At 46.4% G+C, this 26,706-nt stretch overlaps 2 protein-coding genes across 2 annotated transcripts in view; one reads left to right on the plus strand and one right to left on the minus strand.

Annotated features, from left to right (window-relative positions):
• Positions 1–260: 260 nt before the first annotated feature.
• LOC133350406 (uncharacterized) lies at positions 261–4,941 on the minus strand. Its single transcript, XM_061564742.1, has 3 exons — positions 4,808–4,941; positions 4,225–4,330; positions 261–1,787 (listed from the first exon to the last, which is right to left on the minus strand). Exons 2-3 carry the CDS (start codon positions 4,326–4,328, stop codon positions 1,208–1,210), a joined length of 684 nt encoding a protein of 227 aa, XP_061420726.1. The 5' UTR covers positions 4,329–4,330; positions 4,808–4,941; the 3' UTR covers positions 261–1,207.
• Positions 4,942–9,448: 4,507 nt separating this feature from the next.
• LOC133350326 (glycogen [starch] synthase, liver-like) overlaps positions 9,449–26,706 on the plus strand; it is a 37,607-nt gene continuing 20,349 nt past the window's right edge. The window contains exons 1-3 of the mRNA XM_061564559.1: positions 9,449–9,940; positions 15,706–15,887; positions 19,025–19,216. Coding sequence (XP_061420543.1) covers positions 9,565–9,940; positions 15,706–15,887; positions 19,025–19,216 — 750 coding nt within the window. The 5' untranslated portion in view covers positions 9,449–9,564. The remainder of the gene's footprint in view (positions 9,941–15,705; positions 15,888–19,024; positions 19,217–26,706) is intronic.

Consider the following 26,706-nt stretch of genomic DNA (forward strand, 5'->3'; position numbering starts at 1 on the left):
AGGCTCCAACTACAGTCGATGCACTTGTTTACGCGAGACGTAGGCCTACATTCGTATGTGCTACAAAGAAGGGCCATTGCCTGAAACGTCGCCTTTTTTCATTTTTACTTTTAAAGGCCACATAGTGTTATTGATTAAATGTGTTTCGTTTTTTTGTATATGTTTGTGCACGCAGCAACATCACTAAATACTCTGTTTCCTTGTATTGTGTTTGTTTCAAGCAGTGCGACTGACAGTAAATTGCCAAATGCATTAACAGATTTCAAATTGCAGTGTTTATTCATGGTATAATCCGAAGCAGGAAAGAATCATTGTATAAGACACGACAGCATACTTTAACGACAATAATACAAACAAATAACATACATTGACGCAATAAAACTGATTACTGGACACTATTGCACACAAAAGTCTGATTGAAACCGCACCGAGTCTTATAAATGTATACCCCAAATCACCGTTGGTATAACATTGAATATGTAGGAACGTAAACATGGAAAATTCGTGGTGTTGGAAATCGAGTCACGTTATGTCGACAGCAGAGGGCCGTGTTGCTATGCATTCATCTGTCTTGCTACGGTCTTCTCTCCTGTATCCAATTAACACGTGCGATGTGGATGACACAAGCAAGCACGACTCCCCATGTTTGCTTGTGGCAACTATATGATGAATTGCACTGGCTTAGAAGTAGTACTTATGCTCAAACAACTTTGTTGAACTGTGAGCTAATCCACACAGTATAGAATTACATACATGGCATCTGTATAACATCTGGGGATGTTGTATTTAGATGCTTCAATAATATATGCTCAATTTAGATGCTTTATAAGCTGAAACTGTATTGTAATATAATTAAGGGGAGAAATGCTTATTCAATGAGAATCGTATAAATCGTAAAATCTAATTGTGCCCATATCTACCCAAATATTGAGCTATAACTTACTCGTTGGCTCAGATTTTTTTTATCGAATAGGAGTATAAACATGTTTGTCTACAACCATCAATCATCCAACACTTAACCCATCTTTAACCCTAACAACTCGTCAACCTCTGAATGAAAGAAGAAAAAAAGACTCAACCTCAGCTTATAAATCTCACCGATGTGCCACATAAACTCAACTCACCCCTCCCGTACGAATCCGTGACAATAAATCTGGTCGAACGCCCATTAGAGCAAGGCCTAAGGGCGGGTAGCGGCAAGGCCCCTTCACGAGGAAAGCTTACGCACAATAGCATTGATCCAGGACTGCCGGTGAACATCGGCTAGGTACTTGCTCTTCTGCCTGATCAGCCCATCCTCCGCCACGGTCGCCCTGCGTCGCGACTCCTCGACACCACCGTCACCAACGCCGCGACCAAGACCACCACCACCACCACCAACACCGCCGCCATTCAGCACCACGGACAGCGGCTCAGAGGAACCGAGGGCACGCTGGGTGCGCGCCCCCACGGAGCCCACGTCCTGCAGCAGCGCGCTGAGCCAGTTCTGCCGAGCCAGCTCCTGCAGCAGGCGGCCACGCTTCTGCATCACGGCGTGATCCGCCACGCTGCTCACGGAGCGATCAACGCGCTGGCTGACCAGCTGATTGGGACCGGGATCAGAACTCAACCACAGCTCCTCCAAGAAGTCGGAGCCCTTCGGAAAGCCCTGGCTCTCGGAGGACCAGGTAGCTTCACCTGGCTCCATGAGCTGCAGCTGCTCTTGCTGCAGCTGATCCTCGTCCGCCCAGATCCAGCCTGGGTCTCCCCCCGCGTTTGCGTCGTTCTCGGAGCTCCGTGACTCCTGGCTGTTGTGAACAGAGAGAGATTTCGTTTTTATCTTTTTGTTTTCAAAACATTTTCATTTGACTCCCCCTCCCACCACCTCCGCCGCCGCCCCCCTTAAAAGATGTATTCACATTTTCGCTATAGGCGACGTGTCATGAAACGATTACATTTAAACTTGGAACTTTTGCAGCGAACAGTGCACTACCTTGTGACAGAGAACGGCCCCAGAAGTCGACGCCACATTACTGCTAAAGCCACTGCGCAATTGCGGATTCATCTCCGCTCGCGACAAACCATGACTATCGCGAGTCAATGAACACTGCCTTTGAAAAAATATTTTCAGATGTGGAATATTCAGAATTAAGTGAATATCCAATTAAATATTACGGTGTTTGTGTGTGTGCAGCCATTGTACTATGTATGTTGAACTTATTTCGAATGGTACGTAGCCAACCGCGCTAATTGGAGGTGCAGTTCTATCTCGGCAGTGCCTCATCCGTTCTCCGTCCCATGAGTCACCCAGCCCTATTGATGTGATTTGCGTGTTTGATATCTCCTAGCCACGTGAGGACCCATTCCTTTAATGCATCATCAATCATGAAAGGGAGAACTGATGTGCCGTAATTACATCTGATGCGGCTATTTAGTGTATATAATGCAGTTGCTGGTAATTTGCATATTTCGCATTTTCTGGTATTTAAACGAAACTTAATTCTTAACTCTTGCAAGAAAGGTCACCGCGCCTTTAACGTCACTGTGCGGCACATGGCGGGCTTGGGTAATAAAGCAATGCAAATGGCATTAGTAGTATTCGTGCTGCCTACCAGTGAATGGTACTTTCTGCCACGACACTTTAGCAAGGGACAAATTAAAGGTAAACACTCGCGGCGAACCAACTTGTGCTACCTGGACGATTTGCTGGTGCTTTGCTCCAACAGAGGTCGCATAACTGGGGAGACTAGAGGTAGTCTTCAAGAGGTTTCAAGAGAGTTCGATTGCCGGTCACGGCTAACATCTTCTAGCGAGTGATATCTGAATCAGTTTCCTCTTCAAAAACAACCTCCCTTGACCGACACGGCGGGATGAAGGCCTTCATACATCTGTGGGCTGACCTAACGCGGTTGGTAATTAAGTTATAAAAAAAAATATGCACTCATTAAGCTGGAGTTTTACAGCACAAGCATGCGCTCAGCTCTTACCACGGACGTCTCACGAGCTATTGAGGCCTCACGAGTGAGCGTCACGAATTGAGGACCCAGATATTCAACTTTCATCAATTTCCACGCGCGCGCCATGTATATGCAATTGCATGCGCTGAACATACGCATTAGAACAAAGTTGTTCTCGCTGGCTTACTGGCTGGCTGGCTGGCTGTCTGGGGTGCGCGGGCCGTTTCCCAGTTGGACTTTTAACGCCGCAACAACAACAAAAACAACGACAACTTGTACACACGTGTAAAATAGCGGCGCTAGGCGGACTGGCAAAAAAACGCGTGAACATCGACTTCAGTTGCGCACAAGAGCTTCGCCGCCTGGGCTATGTGGAGCGACTTTGGTGTGCCCATAGATAGCCGATTCTAATTTAGACTGAGATCTCGGCGTGCGTGTACACGCGTTCCACGTGTGCGTGTACACGCGTTCCAGATGATGCAGACAGCGTTAATCGCTGAGTGCGTCACGTGGGACGTGGTTAACAATCATCAGGCGCGTGCAGCGTGGAAGGAGTAAATGTACTCGAATGGGGAGTGACGTGGTGGGTGGCGAGGAGTGGAGTTTGGGAAACCCCACTTTAGAGTGTATGTAGATCTACATTGTTTAGTAAATCTGTGGGAGCATAGAATGACCATACAACGTCGCACGCTTTTGCACTACCCTCTGCTGCCCAACAACGAGGCATAGTCTTGAAGTAGTGTATTTAAATCACCCTCTGCCTTAACAGTAGCCCTTTACAGGCATCGGTGAGTGTAGACGTTGATTGAACACGACTACCAGTAGCGAGGTGCCTGCTGCAGGCAGCACAGCATGTAGTTTGCTGTTCTATCTATGCGGAATATGCCTGCCCTGGTACTTGTTTTGTTAGAAGGACGGCGTTGGAGACATGTTAACTCCCTCGCCTGGTATACACGAGGTTGTGGGTTTGATTCCGACCCTGATGCCTGCTGTATATTTGGAGTTTGCATGTTCTCCCCGTGGATTTTTCTCCTGGTCCTCTGGTTTTCCCCTCCACATTTAGAAACACGCGTTGCGAGTATTTGGCTGCTATAAATTTCCACGCGATAAGCCACTTCGCTATCATTTGTGGTGAGGTCACTTCTGAAAAAGAGCCCAAAAGGGCTCAGTGGCCCCTTACCTGGTAATATACAAAATAGTTCGTAATAGTAGCAACTCAGAGGGGGGAGTGACTCGTGAAACACACAAGGAATGGGGGTGCGCAGAGGTTGCACGGAGCCGCATTTACCTTTGAGGTGACGCGAGCCTGGGGAGGAGGAGAAAGGCAGCCACTCCGCCGGTGGACAGGTAACCCACGAGCACGAGCTTGATGAGGAGCGTCTCGTGCGCCATCCCTGAACAGGTGAGAGACGTGGGGGCGCAGGGTCAACGTTAGACACACACCCCCCCCCCCCCTTTAGCCTTTCATAGACTCGGTCAGTGATATTAGGGAGTGGGCACACCCCCCCACCCCCCCCCCCCCCCCCCACCAGCGTGGTGCATGATTTCTGACCGAAATTGTCCACCCAGTGCTGCTGTTGTTTACACGTCGCACCAGATTTAATGGCTGAGTCGACTTAGGGGAGGCCCGGAATTGGCTCGTATGTCAGCCACTGTGGTCGGGAACAGAACTCAAGTCGCCAACTTTCGTAGCGCAATGCTAACCGCTATGCTACGACAACATTTTTCGCACACATTGCGAGCCAATGCATTTAATAATGCGTGTAAAGAGACGACATTGTGACGTGTTGAAGAACGATTCAACTTGTGTAAACAATGTAAAAGTGTGGGCTCTATAGTAATATAGCCCATCTCAAAGGAACATCACTAACCTTAGAGTGTTGGTGCACAGTTATTTATTTAAATATCAAAGCGCAATGCAGTAATATCGTGATAGCAATAGTTCGTTATCCGCCCAGTAATCTATCTGCAAATCCGGATATGCGCTTCCCACTATCAAACCAGAGATGTGTGATCAGACACCGGCGCGCTTCCCTCTATATATCCGGGCTGGCGTGGTGCTGCTTTTGCTAATCTGTGTGCGTTTAGCCAGAGAGAACGTGCGTGTGTGGGGGGGGGGGGCTTTACGGGACCATCTCCGGCTGTTATTAAAGATTTATCAAAGCCCGAATAAACAACGAAAAGCGGACTGTCGACGGTGTTTATATAATAGATGGGCCCACGCCTGAGTCATACAACTTTAATGATGCTGCCGCACATTGAGTGCGGAGTGTGGGGTGGGGAGAGAACTGAATCCGGCTCTAAGTCGTCAATTAGCGACCGTCTCTTCTGCGACACGGCCAGTCGGGGCATTACTTGTGAAAACACCGAAAGGTTACGAGCAGGGTTTCCTCTACCTCCCCCGAGTCATCCGATCAAGCCTCGAGCACCCTTGAATCTGAGCTTTTGTCCATTTGACGCGCGGCTCTCCCATGGCAATTAACACCATTCACCTGCCATTTGTGCCACACAGAGAGGCAGAGAGAGATTCAGAGATGGAGAGAGAGAAAATGAAATGTTAAACATAAAGCAGCCGGGTCGTGTTTGTTTTGTACATTTAAACGCGTGCTTCGTGTTCCCGAGAAATTGGTAATTGACTTGGCAATTGATATGCATCGTCCCGAAGTGCCTCTGCTGCAACCTCACGGTTAATCGTCTGCAGAAATGGCACACATTTAGCGGGGAAAAGTGCAGTTTAGTTCTGATAATGGATTTTTAGATGCATATATCCATGGCTTTTTTTTATTCCTGTAATTCAATTGAGAACCAGCACGACCGTGCAGGTATATTACTCATGGCAGTTATTGATGAAAGTAAATCATTGAATAAAGGTGGACGACAGTGGCTTGGGGTAGTTTATTTGGGAAAACTCAACTTGGTAATGAAAATCAGCCGACCAATCTGCCAAGAGAAGAGTGCTTTTCTTAATTCAGAGTATAGTTCCTGCTGTGACACATGGATCACAAACATGGACATTGACAAAAAAATTTGAACAAAAGCTTAAACATGAGCAAAGAAAGCATGGGGATACACGTGCCTGGAATTGTACACGAAGAGCCAGAAAAATGAACACGTAAATTAAAAGTACAAGAGATACAATTTGCCTGCATACGCAGCGGATATCGGTGGTGTTCATAATGCGACGCGAAGTTGTGGCACCGTGATTTGCGCATTGCGTCATAAACCCTGGCACCTGAATTCGATTGCCGGTCACAGATAACATCAGTGGGGACTTCGAGCTGATCCGGTTCCTGGAACACCCCTCGGGTCCGCCCCCCCTCCTCCCTTCGTCCCACCCTTCACCAACCATCGTGGTGAAGTATGGCCAAACAACCGCCATCCGTCATCCAGCAGTGGATTGACAAATGACCCAACACCGTCTCACACTGAAGGCACACCTGGTACAGAGACGGCGTCATATGAACAATGATGAACATACGTGTTGGCAAAAAAAATACTTGTTACTCTGCTGATAATACATTTGGAAGACACGAGCTTGCTTTGATCAGAAATAACGCAGACAAAAGTCTATAAAAAAAACACCCCGGCCATTTGTACAATTACGATCAGCCTTACTAACACGCAACAGCGTCGGCTCATTCAATCAACCCAATGCGTGCGTTGAAAACATGTAATGTTGTCACGTTGCCAACACGAGAAACGGGGAAGAGCTAATCCCCTCGGCGGTTCTGAGTCAACGGTGGTGGAAATTCCACGGTCACGTGGCAGGAGGCAGGCAGTCTTTTTTAAAATTGTGCAAAGACCACCGAATAGTAAACGCGTGCACAGCTTTAAGTTTTGTTCCGCGTTGTAACGATCGAACGAGAGGTGGAGTGACAAAAGTGGAGATCCCTTTTTGAAGAACGGCGTGGGCTCCGTAAGGAATGCGAGTTGATCCGTCACGCGTAATAAAGGGCGGTTATAATCCAGCAGCAGATAGAGAACGGGCTGCGAGGTGAGCTTGATTCTTGAATCAATCTGTGCGGACCTGTGAGTGTTGCCCCTCTCCGTGTGCGTGGGTGTCTCTGCTGACTCGGCTCCTGTGCCACATGGAGCCAAACGCAAATGGATGGGCTTGGACATGCATCTCGGTGCGTCGGGACCCTCGTGAAAGAGAGTCGTGAGACTCGGTGAGACTTTCCAGGAGGGATAAAGAACACTGCTGTGTATCCTGCTGTTGCTGCGCTTTGATTGGTTTTCGACGATGCCATTGATGACTTAACGTGACGATTTGTGGTGGTGATTTATAAACATGGCAGTGTTTACAATGTTATTGCATTACAGCAGTGTCGATGATTAAAATGTTGATGACAATTTACAATTACGATAATTTACTATGATTATTTACCATGTTGATGATGATAATTAAATGATGGTTTTATGATGTTGATAATTATTAATGATATTGATTATTTTCATTAATGATATTATTAATAACATGTATTCACATAACGGTGATTATGTATGATGATTTATGTTGATGGAAATTATCATTACTAAAATAAAATTTAAATAAGAGCTAAAAATAGAAATAAATCAATAAAAGTTCATTAAATCACAACGTTTCGATTGCAACACAAGCAATCATCATCAGGTGTGAAAATCAAAGCTCGAAATTTTTGCCTCGGCATTTCTCCCACTTAAAAAAATACATTCTAGCTGTGATTTTCTCACCTGATGATGATTGCTTGTATTGCAATCGAAACGTCGTGATTTAATTAGCTTTTTATTTATTTTTTATCTCTTATTTTTATTTTATTTTTTACCTACGTGACTTTACCGAAAGAACCAAAGAGTATGGATCCTTGCGGTCACGAAAACTTCAAATCTAGAATGATAATTACGTTGATGATGGTGATTGATAGTGGTGAAACAGGGTAGCTGGAAATGGAGTCAAATTTATCAGTATCTGCACAGAAGACGTTAGCGCTTTGTTTGCGTGTAATTATTTAATCCCCCCCCTCCTCCTCCCTCCATCTCTTTATTACAGCAGGAGGCATGCGACACTCCACACACTAGTGCTAGCACTCATTACGGAGGGACCTACATCTCGCATTGGACAAAACTTCGCACCACTTCACGCCACACTAAAGAGAGAAGCCATGTGTTCAGCCACTGATGAATATTGATGTGTATTTATTTCAAGTTGTGACTTTATCCCCCGCCACCCCCCCCCCTTTATTCAAATCCCAAAGTAACACAACTCACCGTCGCGTTTATTAGTAATTGCGCAGTGAGCGAGGCGCGCACTGAAGAAGACATCTGCCCAGGGTGACGAGATGTAAGGCGCAGGAAGTTTGCATTACAACTTGAAAGCAAATCACTCGCTCACTCCAGCGTCACCGATCGCGTGCGTTGTCAGCTGAGTGTGTAGACGGCGAGGCGAGCTAATTAAACCCAGTCTCACAATAGCACTCGCGTGGGCTTCGCACATGAATGCCCTTCAGATTATTCCTTAGCGGAGCTAAAATATGCATGACCGGCTTAAAAAAAAAAAGAATCGGTAATTAAAAAGTCTGTGCACACCCAACCCGACTATTGATTTCATTTCTCCATCATGCGCCGTTGTACCTCTGCGAGCGAGCGGTGGTCATACGATATTTGTAAAGATAAAAGTATTATTTTACACAAGTAAAAAAAAAGTCTAAAATGTGGTTTAGGTGAAATTTTTTTTTTGAAAGCACCCGTTAAAAAACACTTGTTTATGGATTCGTATGAGTCTTAAACACGCAGTATATGTAAGAGTGCACATGCTTATATCCCGATTACTTTGTGGGAGCGGTGGCGCAGCGGATAGCGCGCTGCGCTCAGAACCCGGCGACCCGGATTAGATTCCCGCTCACGGCCAACACCAAGTGACGATTATCTGAACCGGTCCTGGGCCTCCACTAGGTCGACTCAGCCTCAAATGAGTACCTGGTGCGGCGTGTAAATATCGCCACTGGGGAGCCAAAGGCGGTCGGGCGTGCTGTTAGCCAGCCACCCCGTTGCGTACCATTCCGGCCTTCATAGGTGCTCGCCAACAGCACTTTCCGCAACATATTCTTAGGTTTTTTCGGTAAAGTCACGTAGGTAAAAAAAAAATCAAAATTTATAAAAGTAAAATAAAAAATAAAATACCGAAAAAACCTAAGAATATGAATACTTGCAGTCACGAAAGCTTCAAATCTAGAACTTTCCGCAACTGTCTGGTAAGGCTACGCGGGGGATCTTTCTCTTTGATGCCATTGTGCTCAATAACGCAGTCGCGCACGCACGCACGTGTTCGTCCAACGACGGGCGTCATCGCACACGTGCGCACGCGGCGCAGGTGTGAATCACGGGCACGCAGCGTCACCAGACGACGCAACTCGCGCGGCGAGTCACGACCTCGCGATGATCGTCGTCGGTGGCGGCACATTGCAAGGCTGGAGTTGATTAATGACTTCGTGTTTGTGTGTGTGTGTGCGCGCGGCAATGTTTCATCATCACCACCACCACCGCCAGCCAACCAACCACTATGCCACTGGCCCACCCTGTTGGTTATTGGTCCAGGGCCGGCTAAAGCAGACTGCGAACCGCAGAACACACCGCCCCTGAGCCCGATGCGATGCACCGCAGCCACTCGGCTCTCAGACCACGTCAACTCCACGCGCTCGCGTGCATTTTCGGGTCGCAGGAAAGTTGTGATATATTTATTATTTTACGAGTCTTTTTTTTTAGTTTTGCTCAGCCGGTTGAGAGCAACTTCGGCGCTGCTGCTCGAAGTCAATGTTGCCGCTCTTGTAAGTTGTTGCGGTTTCAGCTTTTCTTCGAATACATAATCGTTATTAGAATTTTATTCCGCATCCAAGGGGGACTCATTGCGCACACCATGCCATTGTCTCGCTCCATCTCGGTGACGTCGGTGGGCGAGTGGAGTCTGGAGCAGAGACCTCACGAAGGCGCCGTGCTCTTTGAAGTCGCGTGGGAAGTCGCGAACAAAGGTACCTGCTGCGCGCGTGCCACGTGATGACACCCGCACGGCGAGTCGCCCTCATGACGAGAGGGCTTGCGGCGCGGCGCAAGAATTCACGAGGCTTTGTTTCTGTCCGCCGACCCAAACCAACCCAACGCCACGTGGTGGACTTGTGGGCTATACCGATACGGTGCCGTAGCTACCAAGACGGTGCAATTGCATTCACGTCCCACGGGAGACTGGAGGGACCGAGGCACCGGGCTACGAAGAAGGGAGGAATTGGAACCGGGAAGGGCCAATTATCTTCACGCCACACCACTGGGGGGATCAAAGCAGTTGCAGGCAATCGGTAAGATATTCTTAGGTTTTTTCGGTAAAGTCACGTAGGTAAAAAATTGAAATTAATAAAAGTAAAATAAAAATAAAAATCACGACGTTTCGGAGGCAACACAAGCCTCCGTCCTCAGGTGGAACCGATGGAAGCTTGTGTTGCCTCCGAAACGTCGTGATTTTTATTTTTATTTTACTAATTTTAATTTTTTACCTACGTGACTTTACCGAAAAAACCTAAGAATATGAATCCTTGCAGTCACGAAAGCTTCAAATCTAGAATCGGTAAGATTCAAGCCAGCAGCAACGCCCTGGTTCGTGTTCGGGGCAGCAACTGCTCTGCTGCAGTCGGAACCAGGGTAACTTTATCTTTGCTGGTAGATGTATCTTGATTGCAATTCTGATCTCTATGTTATTCGGAGAAGATTAATGTAGACTTTATTTTTTTTTGTTCAGCCCCAGTCGCGTATTTGTTTCAACTCGCCTTGTCGCACCGTAGAAAGTTCTGGAAACTGTTTGACGGTCTGGCATAGCATAGCCGTATTGCCCGCTGTTGGTATTGTAAATTGGCAACCCTTTTATGTCAATAAGATATTTATTCCAGCTGCATGCGGGTGAGACGAATTCCTTACACAATGGAAAGGTTGACAAGCAATACTACTACACTTGTTTAAGAGTGGGGGTTGAATCCTTATGACAAATGGCTGCAGTCATTAGTGCCCATTCACGAACACGGTGCTGTATATATCTCCATATTTATCCAAAGAGCAGGCATATATTTGAAGGGTGTTGTGAAATTCGTTTGGAGCACGCGACCGAGATGCTTTGTGTGAGAATGGAGGTTGAACTCTTCTGGAGAGTGAGAGTGGTTTCTAAATGCCCCATGACTGTGAATGCCTGAGTGGTGGTGGTGGTGCGGATAGCACACTCGTCTATGTGCCCGGATATCTTGAGTTGCATTCCCAACTGTCTCCTGATGAGTTGTGACTCAGGTTGTTGCTTGACAAGGCTAATTGTAATTACCGGCGAAACGTCGTTGTTAATGTTGTGGGTTTCAAAACTGGCAAAAGGGCCCCATTTTGTAGCTGCTCACCGCAAACTATGAATGCTCTGATAGTGGCATTGTCTTTGTGCTGTTCGCCTTTTGACATCATCTGTTCTGACACTGATGAGACCAGGCCCTAAAGAAGGCGGTCTCTGGTGTAGGCCAATCGGTTTCAAAGATTATCCATATATCAGAGCATGTTCTCACCACTGGTGCGTGTGGTTAATGCAGACTTTATTCTTTGCAAAACGTTTCTAGTTGGTGTTTGAATAAGGAAACACCTGTTTTTTTGCCAGAAAGGGTAAAACCTATAATTTGTTTCATGTTGTCGGTTTCCTCTCCAATATACCGGTGAGCTGAACTAGTAACGCATTGATTGGAATGTTTTGTTCTGATCATGTGACGAACCTTACTACTTGGCTGTGTCGGGTGGTGGCGGGTTTAACGACGCATTTACACTCCTGCCAAACCCTTATCAGTGCCTACCTTATTACAGACCAATTCAGACCTTATTGGTCACTCGTCTCCTTATAAATTTCAACGTTCATCCTACAAAGTCCCATCATAAGGGAGAAACACAAATAGGCAACCTTTTTTGCCCGCATTGAAACGGCTGTACGCCTTATAGACCTGAACTCAATTCCCCTTTATATTAGTAGTACTACTACTCAATTTCCCTGTGCACGAATATGGGTAAACCGTAGAGTTTTACGGATATGTATTTCTATTTACCCGATCTAACCTACAAACCTCTGGATAATTTAAAGTAGGTTTTTTTTCAGAGAAAGGTTCAAGTTGCACATTTTAAAACGAATGCCTTTTGTAAGAGCTGTGCAGCCCAGCAGGCCTCACCTGGTAAAATAAAAACGTTTAGTTTGGTCTGCGAACCTGCAGCGTGCATTTGCACAAAAAAACATGTTTTCACGGCCGACGAGCGGGGGGAGGGAAGGGGGTGTAACGTAATTCTCTCTCTCTCGATACCGATATTACTGAAATGCACACGCGTGCGCTTGCCTGGTGTGTGAACAGATTTGTGCGCTGAATTTGCTTATGCAAGAGCCGAACTTGCTTGCTTGCGTGGGGGTACAGCGTGGCTCTTGCCAAGATGCGCGCGTTGTGACCCAGTCTCGGCGCTATTTATAGGCCGGCCTGGGCCGTTGAATGGAGCGCTTATTCTCGGCACAGATTCGGCGTTTGTGTCGTGACCTGCGCGTCCGTCCGGCGACACGGCACCGCGCCCGCCTCTCTGTCTCTCCCCGGTGCGGTCTCTAACTCGCCCCAGCTTTGGCCACGGTCTGTCTACACAATCCGCGCGCGTGGCCGTGCCCAGTAATCAAAGCGGCATGCTGCCACAAACTGCGCCCAGAACAAAAGGAGAGCATTGCCGATTGCGACGCAGTTGGGGGGTTGGGGTGGGGGGGGATATTTGCACCAACGGCATCGATCGTGTGGCACTTTGCCTTCCAAAGCTGAAGTACATCTCAACTTTTTCGATTTAAAGCTTTCGTGACTGCAGGGATTCATCTTCTTGGTTCTTTCGGTAAAGTCATGTAGAAGGGAAGTAATAAAATAATGAAAATAAAACATAATAAAATAATTCTCACGACGTTTCGGCCACAATGCAAGCAGCCGTCCTCATGTTGCTTGCGTTGTGGCCGAAACGTCGTGAGAATTATCTTATTATGTTTTATTTTTATTATTTTATTACTTCCCTTCTACGTGACTTTACCGAAAGAACCAAGAAGATACATCTCAACTGTCGCACGAAATGCTTCTTTGCGCGGTGCAAAGTTAATTTCTCTCGATGCTTTTCACCTGTCGTGTGGTGGTGTGCAAGCGTGCGATGTTGAAAAAATAAAAATCCCAAATGAGAATAAAGGGATGAGCAGGGCAACCATGTTTCACCAGATTAATAGATCGCTGCTTCTTGCAAATTTTCTGCAACTATTTCGCCTCGTTGGCTACCTAAAGTGGCAATGGCTCCATTTAAAACACACAACTCCTTCAACGCTACCTGTGGATTGTGTCGCTGCACGGGCATAATAATCACAGCAAGAACGTACAGCCTTTTGTCAATCCATGGCTGAATTAAGGCCTCCCCACGTCAAGTCAATATTAGGAGTTGTTTTTTACCATACTTCACCATGCTGGTCAGAGGAGGTTAGTGAAGGTATGCCTCGGGCATGTTCCCTTATCACTGGTCGCTGATGTTAGCCGTGACCAGGAATGTTACTCTTTCGTATGGAAATTGACTAACAAGAATTCAATCCGTGTCTAGGTTGCTTGCAGATCCTCAGTGCTGGTTCCATGGCACGGTTCGCCGTGGCCCTGAGAAGGACCATTTGAATGACTTTGATTCTTGCGACTCGTACTGGGAGGTCGTTGAAACTATCGGTTGGACCGCGAGAACGCTGTCCTCACGCACCCCAGGAATTGAACCCGGGTCAACTCTGCTCACTGAATTCACAGCTCACTGCGCTAATCACTTCACCACTGCTCCACCCGGCAGGGATATGAGGGGGGGGGACATTTACAGTGTTACTGTGTGTAGAAAATGTATGAAAAATAAAATAAAGTATTTCACCAACCACGGCCAAAGTGGCGAAGAAGGTGAATGTTGATTCCCGAATCTGGGACAATAATTGGTTTCAGTGCATTGCATAAATGCCTGCCTTGTTTAAGCTATCCACATTTGAAATAATGAAAGGGACATATCTTTAAAATACACTGCCAATGCTTGGCTTGGAGTTGCCAATGTATTTGTATTGTGAAGGTAATACATTTACATAGTATCCAATTTTCAGTTATTGTTGCGATGTACAATATGTGCATTGGTAAACTATTGAGGTCTCGGTTGTTCCAGTGTTTTTCATTAGCGAACAACTATTGAATATTACATGAACATATCCAGTGTCGGTTAAGCTCCCAGTCATGGGTTTTCTTCATATCACCAAATAAAAAATCGTGATCATTTATCTTCTTTTAATGTGTAGCATTTCATTTATTTATCTATCGCCAATGCCACATGCATATGAATGGTAACACAAACAAATTGTCGGGTGATTTTGAGGTCAAGTGGAAAGTGTGCCATTCCAAATTGCAATCGAGTCGATGTTGTTTGAATGTTTTGAGGCCAGCTGACCACTGGTGGAAAGTTCAAACCCGGTTTATGTGACGCCTACATTGTACAGAAAGCCTTCTCTTGTGTGATTAGATTTTTTTTCTTGAGGTTTCAATTTGGGCACAAGTAACAACCCATTGGAAAATAAATATGCAAATCGATGGGGACCTGGTTACACGCAAAAAAAAGAGTTACAGCAACAAGAACAAGAAAAACCACACCAACAAAAAAAATCCAAAAAGGTTCTGCACCAGACATGGTTATGACCAGCATGAAAAAATGACAAGGCTGATAGAACACATCGCATACAAAAAACACACATTCATGGCTTGAGTTGGCTACACACGCCCATCAGCACCGGACATTCTCAGAAATGTCCTTACTCGACATTTTAAAGGTCAAGTTGGTTGCCTAACACACAGATACTGTGCCTGTGCGAGGCTCGTGCATTTGATCACTTAAGAGGCAATCTGACGGGATTTATAGAAATGTTGCTATTGCTGCATTTTTTAAAATCTTTAAAACGTTAAGAGCTCCAGACATTTACCCCCCCCCCCAACCACGTCACTTTTAATACCGCGGGATAAATATTTCTCCAATAAAGCTGCTTTTATTTTCCATAAATTTTTTGCTTTCGTTAGAATTTCACTCGTAAATCTCGCATTTGATTTCCATCAATTGTACAAAAGAAAACCTTACAGATAAATATTTTAAGATTTTATGTTCAAATATTGTTCATCTTATCTATGTATACACACCCAGGGCTGTGAACATGTGCATATGGTCAGGGCGTCTCACTTCTTTAGGATGCCCCCAACATTTCATTTTTAGGAGCCAGAAGTTATACTTCTGGATAAAGGATCCACAGCCTCATTTCCCCGATTTCCCCCCCCCCCCCCCCATCTGAACAGAGAGCCCCTTTTGTGTTGAGACACCTAGGTGTATTACAGAGATGGGCAGTAATAATCTACGTTACTTGTAGTTGCAATTTGCACTTCCATTTACGTATTTACTTGGGCTCCCGCAGTTAGAATGTCGTGCGCTTGTTTGTCTCCCCGTGGCCGTGGAGGCCTCTGGCTTGAAGACCAGGCTCTGCGATAGCTCCACCTCTCAGATGTTTCTAGATTTGAAGCTTTCGTGACTGCAAGGATTCATATTCTTAGGTTTTTTCGGTAAAGTCACGTAGGTAAAAAATTGAAATTAAAATAAATAAAAGTTAAATGAAATTAATAAAAGTAAAACAAGATGTTTGTCGCACATTCCCTCCACCCCAACCCCCATCCCTCCCTCATTGCAGTCGGCGGCATCTACACGGTGATCCAGAGCAAAGTGAGGCAGACGAGCGTGGAGTGGGGCGACAATTATTTCCTCATCGGCCCATACTTCGAGCACAATGTGCGCACCGAGGTGGAGCTGGGCGAGCCGACGAACCCTGCCGTGCGCCGAGCCATGGAGGCCCTCGACAACCGCGGGTGCAAGGTGCCGGCAACCACACACTCGCGCGTCCTCCACAGGGGCCCGTTGGATGACGACACCCAGTGGCGTAGCTAGGATATTTTGCACCCGAACTATAAAATTGGCGCCCCCCCCCCCCCCCCCCGTTTAATCACATACCAAATGTAATTACATGACATGTAGGCTGTGTGTGGAGGGTTTTACAAACTTTTAGGTTGAGGTGTAGATTTGTGCAGTAGTTTCATGCTGCCGCGCCCGCCGCAATAAATTATAATGTAACGTTGTAAGCCTCGTTTTGGCGCCCCCTTTACCTTGGTGCCCGGGGACACATGTGTACCCCCCTGCCCCCCCCCCCCCCTAGCTATGCCTCTGACGACACCGCCACCTCTGCCACTGCGGCCACCACCTTGCGTTCAGGTGGAGGGCGGTTTGGGCTGCGAAGCATTTTGCAAAACCCTTCGATAAAGAGGGTGGTGGGGTCGTGGGCGGCCATAACGTAGTGATGTGATGAAGGCGAAGTAATGGTAACGACATTTTGAACAATTGTTGAGAGCTGAACAAGAAAACATTTTAAGAAAAAACGGCACTCGTATAAAATATGCTAATCGACATTTTTTTTCTTGACTATAAGAATTTAGAGACGACCTCTGGACTTGGAATCTTGCAATCCAGAGGTCGTGCCCCCCTTACCCTCCCCCCCATTGGTGCCATGGGGCAATGGGAAATGCCCATGTCTCGGATGCAAGGTCCACCAACACGCTGCGCAGGCAAATTCTGCTTGTACCTGAATCCAATGATCTATGCTCTGCTTAATCAATAACCTTTCAGCTCCCCAGTTGTGTCCAGTCAATTCCAGTTATGTTTGCATTAAATGCATAATATAGCAAAAGGTCAAAGCATTCAACCAGCTAAATTGAACCAAGCGACACCATTCCTAACTCGAGCTTAGACATGGCCCTCTGTCTCTGCTAAGTTCTTGACCACTGACTGTTTCGACCTTGGAGCTACAGATACTGTTGGGATCCCGACCCAGATTGTTGCAGCGTTAACACGCCATGATTACGGTGGCCACCTGTCTGGGTTTGACCCGGACAGTCTGGGAAATAGAATTTGTGATCTGGTGGCAGGGATTGATTTTGAGGTCTGGTACCGGCGTTGTGTTGAACGTTATTGCAGTATACGGCACCGTTTTGATTATAGACCTGGTGCTGACTGGGAGCTGTATCCTGGATTGATCTCGAAGGGGGTGTAAGGTGTGGTGACCCGAGGCCATGATGTTTTATTACATTGTTGCACAGAACACTGCATTTCACTGTTATGGTTGTTTTTATTCATTAATGTAACGAATTACATTCATATGCAAGGGAGTGCAATGACATTTGTGTGATCCATCAACCCTGGCCTCCTCCTCCATGGTCCTGGATTACAGGCGCGTGCATAGCCACCACTGCAGCCCGGTAACTTAACGGCAACTTGTTTCATATTCCAGCAGACGATGGGGTGAAACGTGGCCAGACAGCATTGTCTTTAATTGCATTCGTTGTTTCCACCGTGTCTGTAAATGCTACCCTAGTGGCTGAGTTAAAAAAACAAAAACTTTCGTTTGACCCTGAATACGCGGATCATATTAAGTGAAAAGAATTTTAACCCTGGGGGCAGAGCATGGCTCGCTCACTCAGTTGGAACTTACTGAAGTGCGCTTTATTAGCCATTACGCATTCTTTCACCTTGGCATTTAGAAGAAAGAGAAACAACGCGTGGCAGTGTGTAGATTCGGACAAATGCTCTTTGCCCAGTGTGAATTAAGCCAAACTGCTATGTAACTTTAAGACCGAAACAGGGGGATTTCTACACAACTCTGGCTGTCGCCTGATGGGGCTGATTGTAATTGCTGGCTGAACGTCGTACTCAAATTGTAAATGTTGTGGGTTTACTCTCCAACACACCGGTGTGCTGTACTAGTAACGAATTGGCATGTTCTGTTTACGTGACAAACCTTACTAATTGGCTGTCGGGTGGTGGCGGGTATAAGGACACGTGTATATTTACGCGATCTAACCCAAAAAAAGCTCTTATGGATGCTATGTCACAGCGACACACGGACAACTGGTGCTCTACACAACATAACTGTTTCTTGTTTTGTCCAATTTGGAGGAGTTGAAACAGCTTGCTTCTATTAGTGGCGTTAGGAGTGGACCATCCAGTTATTTCCTAATCTGGCAGCTAAATTCCACGAGCTGCTGTTGAGTTGTGGTGCATGAAGTCAGTAGGGGAGAGATGAGACGGTGGCCACTCGTGGCATGATGACGATGATGGTGTCCGGTGAATTAGGGTCACACAAACAGGCTCTCTACTACCATATGCTCTTTCTGTTGAGATCAGCAGGGTGTATTCCAATGCACGCGTTTGGCCAAGAAAAGTGGAGTTATCAGCTGATAATGCATTTCTGCACACACAGGTAAAATAAATAAAGCCAATTACCAGCCATTCCCAAAACACGAAGATGAAGGCATCTTTTTCCAATGGAGACCTGAAAGAATTACAAATACTGCTTCCTGATTTATGATCGTTAAGCAGTTCATGGTCCAGTTGTAGGCGGTGACACTGTGGTCTCGCTCCAGTCGGCGTTTTTCAGCGGAATACGGTGGGTGAAGGCAGCCTGGTCGATGATCCCAGCAGTCCAAACTATTCGCATGAATTGTTCGATTTGAAACGAACATTTTTCTACTTGTGAAGTTTTCCAAAATAATTAAAATTTCACGGCATCCGTGCTTGGTTTGTAGCGACGCGGCCGAGCAGTAAAGCGTTTGCTGCTTCTGGTGGTGGCTCTCGGTGTGAGCCCAATAGTCACCTCCATTTTTATACTCGGTGTATTGAACAAAAATGCATGCCGACTGCTTCTCATTGGACATTAATCACGTGCATCGGCGTCACGGTAAAAATTTGAACATTTCTCGAATGAGGTTAAGCCACGTGGCAGCATTGCCGCACCCCCCCCCCCCCACTGCAAAAGTACTGCAGACTAAGCTAATTTGTGCGTCATAGCACCATCCAGGTTAACCTATTGCTAATAGGAATGGAGCGAATACGAGACAGTACTCATGATTTGCTTTGTGGTGACGAGAGGGCCCGGTTGTGGATATTTCATCGTGTGGTGCCAGGTGTACTTTGGCCGCTGGCTGACGGAAGGGGGCCCCTCTGTGGTGCTGTTCGACATCGAGAGTGCCCGGCACCACCTGGATCAGTGGAAGGGCGAGCTGTGGGAGGCGTCGAACATCGGCGTGCCGTGCGATGACCGGGAGACCACAGAAGCCGTCCTCTTTGGTTTCCTCACAGAGGCGTTTCTCAAAGAGGTAGGTGCCTAGGCCCTGTGGTCTATTTTATGCTTGCCCCGGTCACCCACCGCCCCCCTGTAAACTGTTCCCCCCTCCCCCCACTCTTTCCCCGACAATGATTCGTCTACCGTCAAGCGTTTCCAGATTCCAGCCCCAGCCAGCTCTGGCTGAAATTAAGGCATACATAAATTGGTATAAAGATATTCTTGGTTCTTTCGGTAAAGTCACGTAGCAATAAAACAAAAATCTAAATTAAAAGCAAAAAGCCCACGACGTTTCGATCGCAACACAAGCGGTCTTCTTCAGGTGGAGAGTAAAGAGGGAGCAAGCTTCCAAATGCAGCTGCTGATAAGGGCTCCAGAGTGAGTGGGCAGGGTAAAGGGCTGCGCGAGCAGACAATGGGGGGGGGGGAAGAAATGGGGATATAAGAGCTGCGAGAGAGACGGGGGGTGGGGGAGAGAGGGGGTGGGGCAGAGATGGGGGGGGGGGCAGGAGAGCAGAGATAGGGGGGAGGGGTAGAGATGGGAGGGGGGAGAATTGCACTTCGCTATGCCCATCCACACTGCTGACGGTAGAGGTTGACAAGGAAACACAAATTCAAATCATGACCCAAAGTGGTTGATGACATCTTTCCAATGATTGCTGAGTTTATAACCATCGTCTCGGTTGAAATTGTGTTTGTCTGTATATATGGATGGCTTCCTGAACGAATCCCTGTTGATAGCCAGTCGGTTTGCAAAGTACCATCGTTTTAGAGAAATCAATTTCACTGAGCCAGCCGCATTAAAGTAATGGTCAGCTACGGCAGAAGTATTGGTCCTGCCGTGTTTCAGATCTGCCTTGTGTTCACGAACACGGTCCGAGACATGTCGCTTAGTTTACCCAATGTAACTGCTGCCGCAGGTACAGCTTGGTTTGTAGACGCCGGGATATTGCATGTCGGGGATCTTGTCCTGTGTTAAATCGGACCTGGATCTTGTGTTTGATCAAGATTTTTTAAAAATATTTATGGTTATCCCTTCCATGTAAGTTAAGGTGACGGTTATGATTGGATCTTCAAGATGGCTCCTTCCTCACGGTTGGGTTGATGGCTTTGCGGATTGTATAATCAGGGTATCCATTCGCCTTGAGAGCCCGGTGTTTGAGTTCACTGATCAGGTGTTCATAGTCGGAGATACATTGAGCTCTATGGTGTAGCGTTTTGATGAGGGAATTCTTCTGGGATGGATGGTGTTGGGAATCAGGTTTTAGGTAGGCGTCAGTATGGGTTACTTTCTTGTAGACAGAGTGGCTCATTGAGCCACCTGGTCTCCTTTTGATTACAATATCCAAGAAGGGTAGCATGCCATCCTTTCCTACCTCCATGGTGAATTTGATTGCTGGGTGAATGGAATTGATGCGGTTGAGTAATTGTTTCAGAGCCGGTCGGCCATGTGTCCAAATGACAAACATGTCATCCACATACCTCTTCCACAAGGATGGACGTAGAGTGGATGCCTGGATGGCGTCTGTCTCAAATTTTTCCATGAAAATGTTAGCCACAACCGGAGATAAGGGAGAACTCATTGGAGTGCCCTCAGTTTGTTTGTAGAATGTTTCATTCCAAGTGCAGTATGTATTGGTGAGGCAGTGTCTCACCAGGGCTGATACATCAGCATTCAGTCCTTGTTGGACCAAATCTTCAATTATTGCAATGGTATCGGGCACAGGAACCTTGGTGAACAGATAAATACATCAAAAGTAACGAGCAAATCACCTGCAGACAGTAAGATGTCTTTAATTGACGCTGCCAGGTGAGCCGAGTTAAGAACAGAAGAGGTGGTCTTACCAGTGAAAGGTTGCAAGGTCTCAGATATCAGGCCAGTTTGTAGGTGGGGTCAGCAAATGGTGGAGACGATGGGACGAAGGGGTGTACCTTCTTTATGGATTTTTGGTAAGTCCATATAGTCTGGGTGGTCTAGCAGCAGAAGGTTTGAGGGAAAACCTTTTGGTCTGTTAAATTAATGAAGCTGAATCAGTGATGATACTGTTCGTTTTTGTAACGAGGCAGTTGGTAGGATCTCTTTTAATCTTTGTGTAGCTACCATCATTAAGTAGGTCCTGAATTTTGTTATTGTACACGTTTTTGTCCATGATGACTGTGGCATTACCCTTGTCGGCTGAGAGGATGACGATATCTTCCCTCTTTTATTGAAATAACTCAAAGCGCTCCTCCTCACTGATGTTGCTGACTGGTATCTTAGTGCTTTTGAGGGTTGCAGTGATTTCAGATCTTGTCACATCTGCAGCGATGTGTCCCAAACCCTTAAGGGCGACATCGACCTGAGCAATAATGCCATCAACTGGTATGTGTTTGGGGGTGACTGCAAAGTTCCATCCTTTAGCCAAAACCAATTTCAGACCATCAGAGATTGGGCTATTACTCAGATTGATAACGATCTTGTCAAGGTCTAACTTTTTAACATGTGGATCTGGTTTCTTCTTGGAAAGGAGGTTGAATTTGTAAATCAGATTATCTTTACATTTAGCTCACATTGTAGCGGCCGATGAAGCGATCATGTTATCTACATGTTCCCAATCAGATGTAGACATTTTTTGTGTCAATGTTAAGTGTAAATTCAAGAGTCTTGTCTGCATGATCCAGTTCAGTGTGGAGCAGTCTAATTCTCTCAGATCAGGACCAAGCTAGCTCTAAACAAAATTCGTTTGGCATTGGAAGATGTGACAGCAACATAGGTCAGTGGTGTGAATGAAGTCGGTATTACCTTAGAGTCACGGCATCTATTCAGAAATGTGAGTGACTCGATCAGATGAGCTTTCTTGTCTCGGAGTGTGTTAAAAGATCTTATGGTTATGTGGAAACTCTTCCCGTAGAGGCGGTTAAATTTAGACTTAAAACTTTAGTGACTGCAGGAATTCATATCCTTGGTTATTTCGGTAAAGTCACGTAGATAGAAAACAAAACAAATTCAAAGCAAAAAACCCATGACGTTTCGATCGCAACACAAGCGGTCTTCTTCAGGTGGAGAGAAAAAAAAAGTAAGCATGTAACAAGCCATTGATTGGAAATCTATAATGCCTATCATACTGTACATGTGTAGTGTCGTTGATGTGGGTACCACTGTGTAGAGACCGTACCGCGTGGGTGGTACTGTAGGGGCGGAGCCTCTCCCTAACAGTGGAAGGGCATACCAGGGGAGGCTGGGTAAACGGGAAGGGGCACATGACCGGATGTGGTGTGGACGGGGGGGGGGACCAGGGTTGAGGAACACGTGAGGTGGGTCTTGAACCCTCAAGAAGGATCGAGAAAAGAGGCGTGGCCAAGGGCGGGGCCTGGCCACGCCGTAAGCTGAGCCCCGGGGTGACTGGGGTTCGTCCTGGCTGGGAAGAAACCTTCGTCGTCGGCGGGTCTCCGGGCATCGCGCACGTGGACCAGGCAGCATGTTGGCTGACCTGGGTCCAATTTGTAGTTTCCCCATCCAGAATGTAAAGAGCCAATCTCCAGTGTACATAGATAAGTGTGGGAATGGTGGGTTACCACCTTGTGGTGTTATTCCGTTAAGCGTTATGTGGTGTTGGTTAATAAAACGTGTTGCCTCCAAGTTATAGTGTCTGCCCTGATTGAACGCATTACACATGCATTGAACCATGTGTCTAAGAAGTGATTTTCTACTGTTTCTGCAAGTTATAATATACCTTTGACTTCAGAACAAACAAGACAGAACAAATAATACATTTTACAATACAGGGCCATACAAATTAACAACAGATGTTTCTTGAATTGTATCCCCAAATTGTATAAATTCTTAGAACTTCTGTGAGGTGAATTATTATGCACCTCATGGGAGTGGCACAATGGGCATAGGTAGATAGATGCAGATACAAATTTAATGACCTATTCGGACACGGCAAAAGGTATGTGGTAAAATAAAGCCAATAGTAATTTTGTAGAAGTGTTGATAGTGGTAGTGGTGCATGCCTTGTAATCGATAACTTTGGATGCAGCAGTTAGTGGATTATACAAATATCATCGTCTGTGTGAGATTCCCATTTTCCTGGGCTGCAAGGTGGCCAGTGAATGTACAGGACCTGTGAGATTACCAACATGGAAACGTTGATCTGCAATTGAAGGGTAGCATGAGCCAAAAGCGAAATGTTTTGGACCTTGAGCAGATGTCACAACATGCAACCTGAATCGTGGTCTGGTTATGTTTCTGGTTCATGATTATGCAGCTGAAAGTTGCGTATGGTATGGGCAAGTTATGTCACACACTGTCGCAGGGTGTATGGCCTAGCAGGAGTGAGTAGTGGTGGTGACGACTTGGCCCAGTAGTTTCAGTTTAATTTCATTTGAGGTATAACCCTGTGAGCCATGCGGCTCTTAACTCGGGTGCAACCGCAACAAAACAAAATATGAACAAGAAACATCTTAAAGTGACTCCACGCAACAGAAAAATCCAGGAAAAACCGGCAAAGTCTTCCAGAAAAAATACCGTATTTCAACGCTGTGTACAAAAATCCCAGTGGGATGCAAGTCAAACAATAACAACCATAAGACAATGTAGAATAAAGTTATCAGGCTAACTCTGTACTACAACAAACAAACATGGCTAAACCAAAACGTTTTCAAAATCACCAAAATAAAGCTATAAAAACAATGTAACAGTGATCATAGGAACGGTGATTCAAATTTAACAATAAACGATATACATAACATTTACATATACATAACATATATAACAAGTAGTGTTCCTGAAGTTCATCGGACAAATCCAGTGGCCGCCCTGTTTCTATGTGGGTGCAATAACCATAAGAATACCACGTGCCGTCTGCTTTACATTGGACATTACAGATCACCTAAAGAGTAGGCCATTGTGTACAAGCATAAGGGTCCAAATTTACCAAAACCTACAATTAGCCGCAAATTACTCTTTTTAGACTATGCGCAGCAATAATCGCCCCCTCCTAGCAGACATGCCTCCCGTCACTTGAGTTCTCAACTGGTTATACTAAATGTACGTTAAACTTGTATGCACTGGCAGCAGCTGATTGGATTGACATGGTTTACATTTTTGTTGTAATGTTCAAGCATGTGAAATAAATGGCACTGGAATACCATAGAATGGTACCTGAAAACGAAACATTGAAATACATTGAAAATGGCACTATCTGAAAACCCGAATAATGACATAATGATTACAATTGAATAAATACAGCTTTAAACGTAGGTCGGGCTACATAAATCATTTGGCCCTGGTGGAAACATTAATTACCACTCGTTGTTACAGCAGTAGTAATGAGCCGTGAATTTCCTGTAATAAGACTGTACAATGAATGAGTAATTACACGTGTGGGTGACCACGCTGCTCATTTAACTGGTGTAATAATTCAGTAACCTACGACCACATCACCCAGAATGTCCCTCGATCTTAACAGGGCTGAGCAAGGATGGTGCTTGAATGGGGGCATCCGCAACGTATACGTTTTGTTGTAAGCTCCCATTGCGCTATGTTGTGAGCAGTGGGCAGTGCCACAAAATCCATTGTTGTCCTGTACTATGCTTAAACATCTATGCTCCCTGCCTGACCAGCATGACGAAGTTATGGTCAAATGACCGCTGTGAACCCGTGCAGTGTAGGGGGATGCCCTCATCCAGCATGGGTTTGACATGAGGGCTGTACATGCACAATAAGGATTCTGCTGTGCTCGCCGCTTCAGGGTGGGCAGAAAGATGCCTCGTCCTCCCCTAATCGGCACGTGATTAGTCGTCTTGTATTGGCGTCACATTTGGAGCCGGCAGTTGACCCGTCGATGGGGCCATCTGCCGAGAACTCGCAAGGGGACGAGAAATATTTCCTGCCGCTGTTAATTTTTGCGAGTAGCCGCAGGGGACTCCAGACTTGCAGTGCTATTTTGGGACGTGTGAGATTATAATTTTTTTTTCACGTATATTATGAATAGTGGGGCGAGTAGTTTGCAGTGGTATGGAGATCCGAGCTCGATCCCTGTTTCGCAGTTGACGTGAATGGCGAGTGATAGTCGAGCCGGACATGGCCCGACCCCCTGGGGACACAACGGGAGAGAGATACGCACGGGGGTGGGGGGGGGAGAGACCCGTGGGGGGAGACGGAGACTTTTAACACATTCCTAGCGGAGGGAGCTCATAGGAACGTTGGGTTGCTCGGTCAATGGCCAGGGTCAACGGCGGCGTGGTGTATTCCGCAAATATGCCCGACTGAGGGCGGGCACAAGCCTGCGTGAGTAGGTTAAACGTTGAGTTTTATAAGGGCACCACGGGTTGACCAGCCCCTCCCCTCCCAGCCCCACCTCCCCACCCAGCCCCTCCCCACCCAGCCCCTCCCTGCACGACGGACGGACACAATAATCCCCTGTAAGGTGGTGTAACCAGGAGGTTCCTACCAGTACAACTTTTATTACCGCCAGCAGCAACAGCACTGAAGGCGATTCCAATATGAAATACACAGTCACCAGCAAACAAATGAAACACGCTATAAATCCACGCGCTATGGCGCTAATGCACCACGCACATCACGAAAGAAAAGTCACGTGGTGGTGTTCATCGCGCACGCCACGGTGATGAGCGAGCGCTTCAGAAGGTGAACATGAGGGTGCCGTCCACGCTGGTACAGAGGGCTTTTCTGGCTCCCCCCCCCCCCCCCCCCAGCTTTCGAAGAAGACCTGCACATCACCGAGATGTGTGTGGTATGTGTGCTCCAGCCGGAGCTGCGCCTTAAGCAGGCCCCTGAACATTGGAAGCACAGAGCAGCCGTCGGGGAGATGGAGAGAGATGTGGACACACGGAGAGAGACACGGGGACACACGGAGAGAGACACGGGGACACACAGAGAGAACCCGTTAGAGACATGGGAAGGGACACGGGGATCATGATGAAATGCGTAGCGAGGCCTTCATCCAGCAGTAGATTCACAAAAAGGCTTATTCAAATGTAGAAAACGAATAGACAGGAAATCCCTTTCTCCACATAAAAGCAAGTTGATGTTTTTGTTCCATTTACTTTTGGGCCTTCCAGAGCAGTGTTTTCCAGCAGCATCTGTTTAAGCAGGCCAGCTCTGGACGGGTTTTGACTTTCTGTCTATTCATTATATACATGTTGCAAACAATACTGTACTCTACTATAGTACAGTATTATCCACAGGTTGCCAAAAGGGAACATGTTTAAAAATAATATTAATCGGAGGAGGTGGGAAAGGGCAATCCAGTACATTGAAGCTCTGCCAAATCATTAATGAATTGCTGAAATAAATGTTTTATTCATATCATGGTTTATCTTAGTCCATTGGAAAGTATACCTGCCAAAATGAATTGCAAGTCAAATTAAGTTCCACACTTTAATCAGCATTGGTTGGTACTCGTCTAAACTGGAAGTCAGTGATGGACATTCCATGTGGCGTATACTCCACCTCTTGCCACAACTTTTCCACGCTGCTGGTTTTTCACAACGTGGTACGAATTTTATTGACCGTGGA

This window comes from Lethenteron reissneri, chromosome 33, assembly GCF_015708825.2.
Source record: "Lethenteron reissneri isolate LAM-NWPU_2019-01 chromosome 33, ASM1570882v1, whole genome shotgun sequence".
NCBI classification, from domain to species: Eukaryota; Metazoa; Chordata; class Hyperoartia; order Petromyzontiformes; family Petromyzontidae; genus Lethenteron; species Lethenteron reissneri.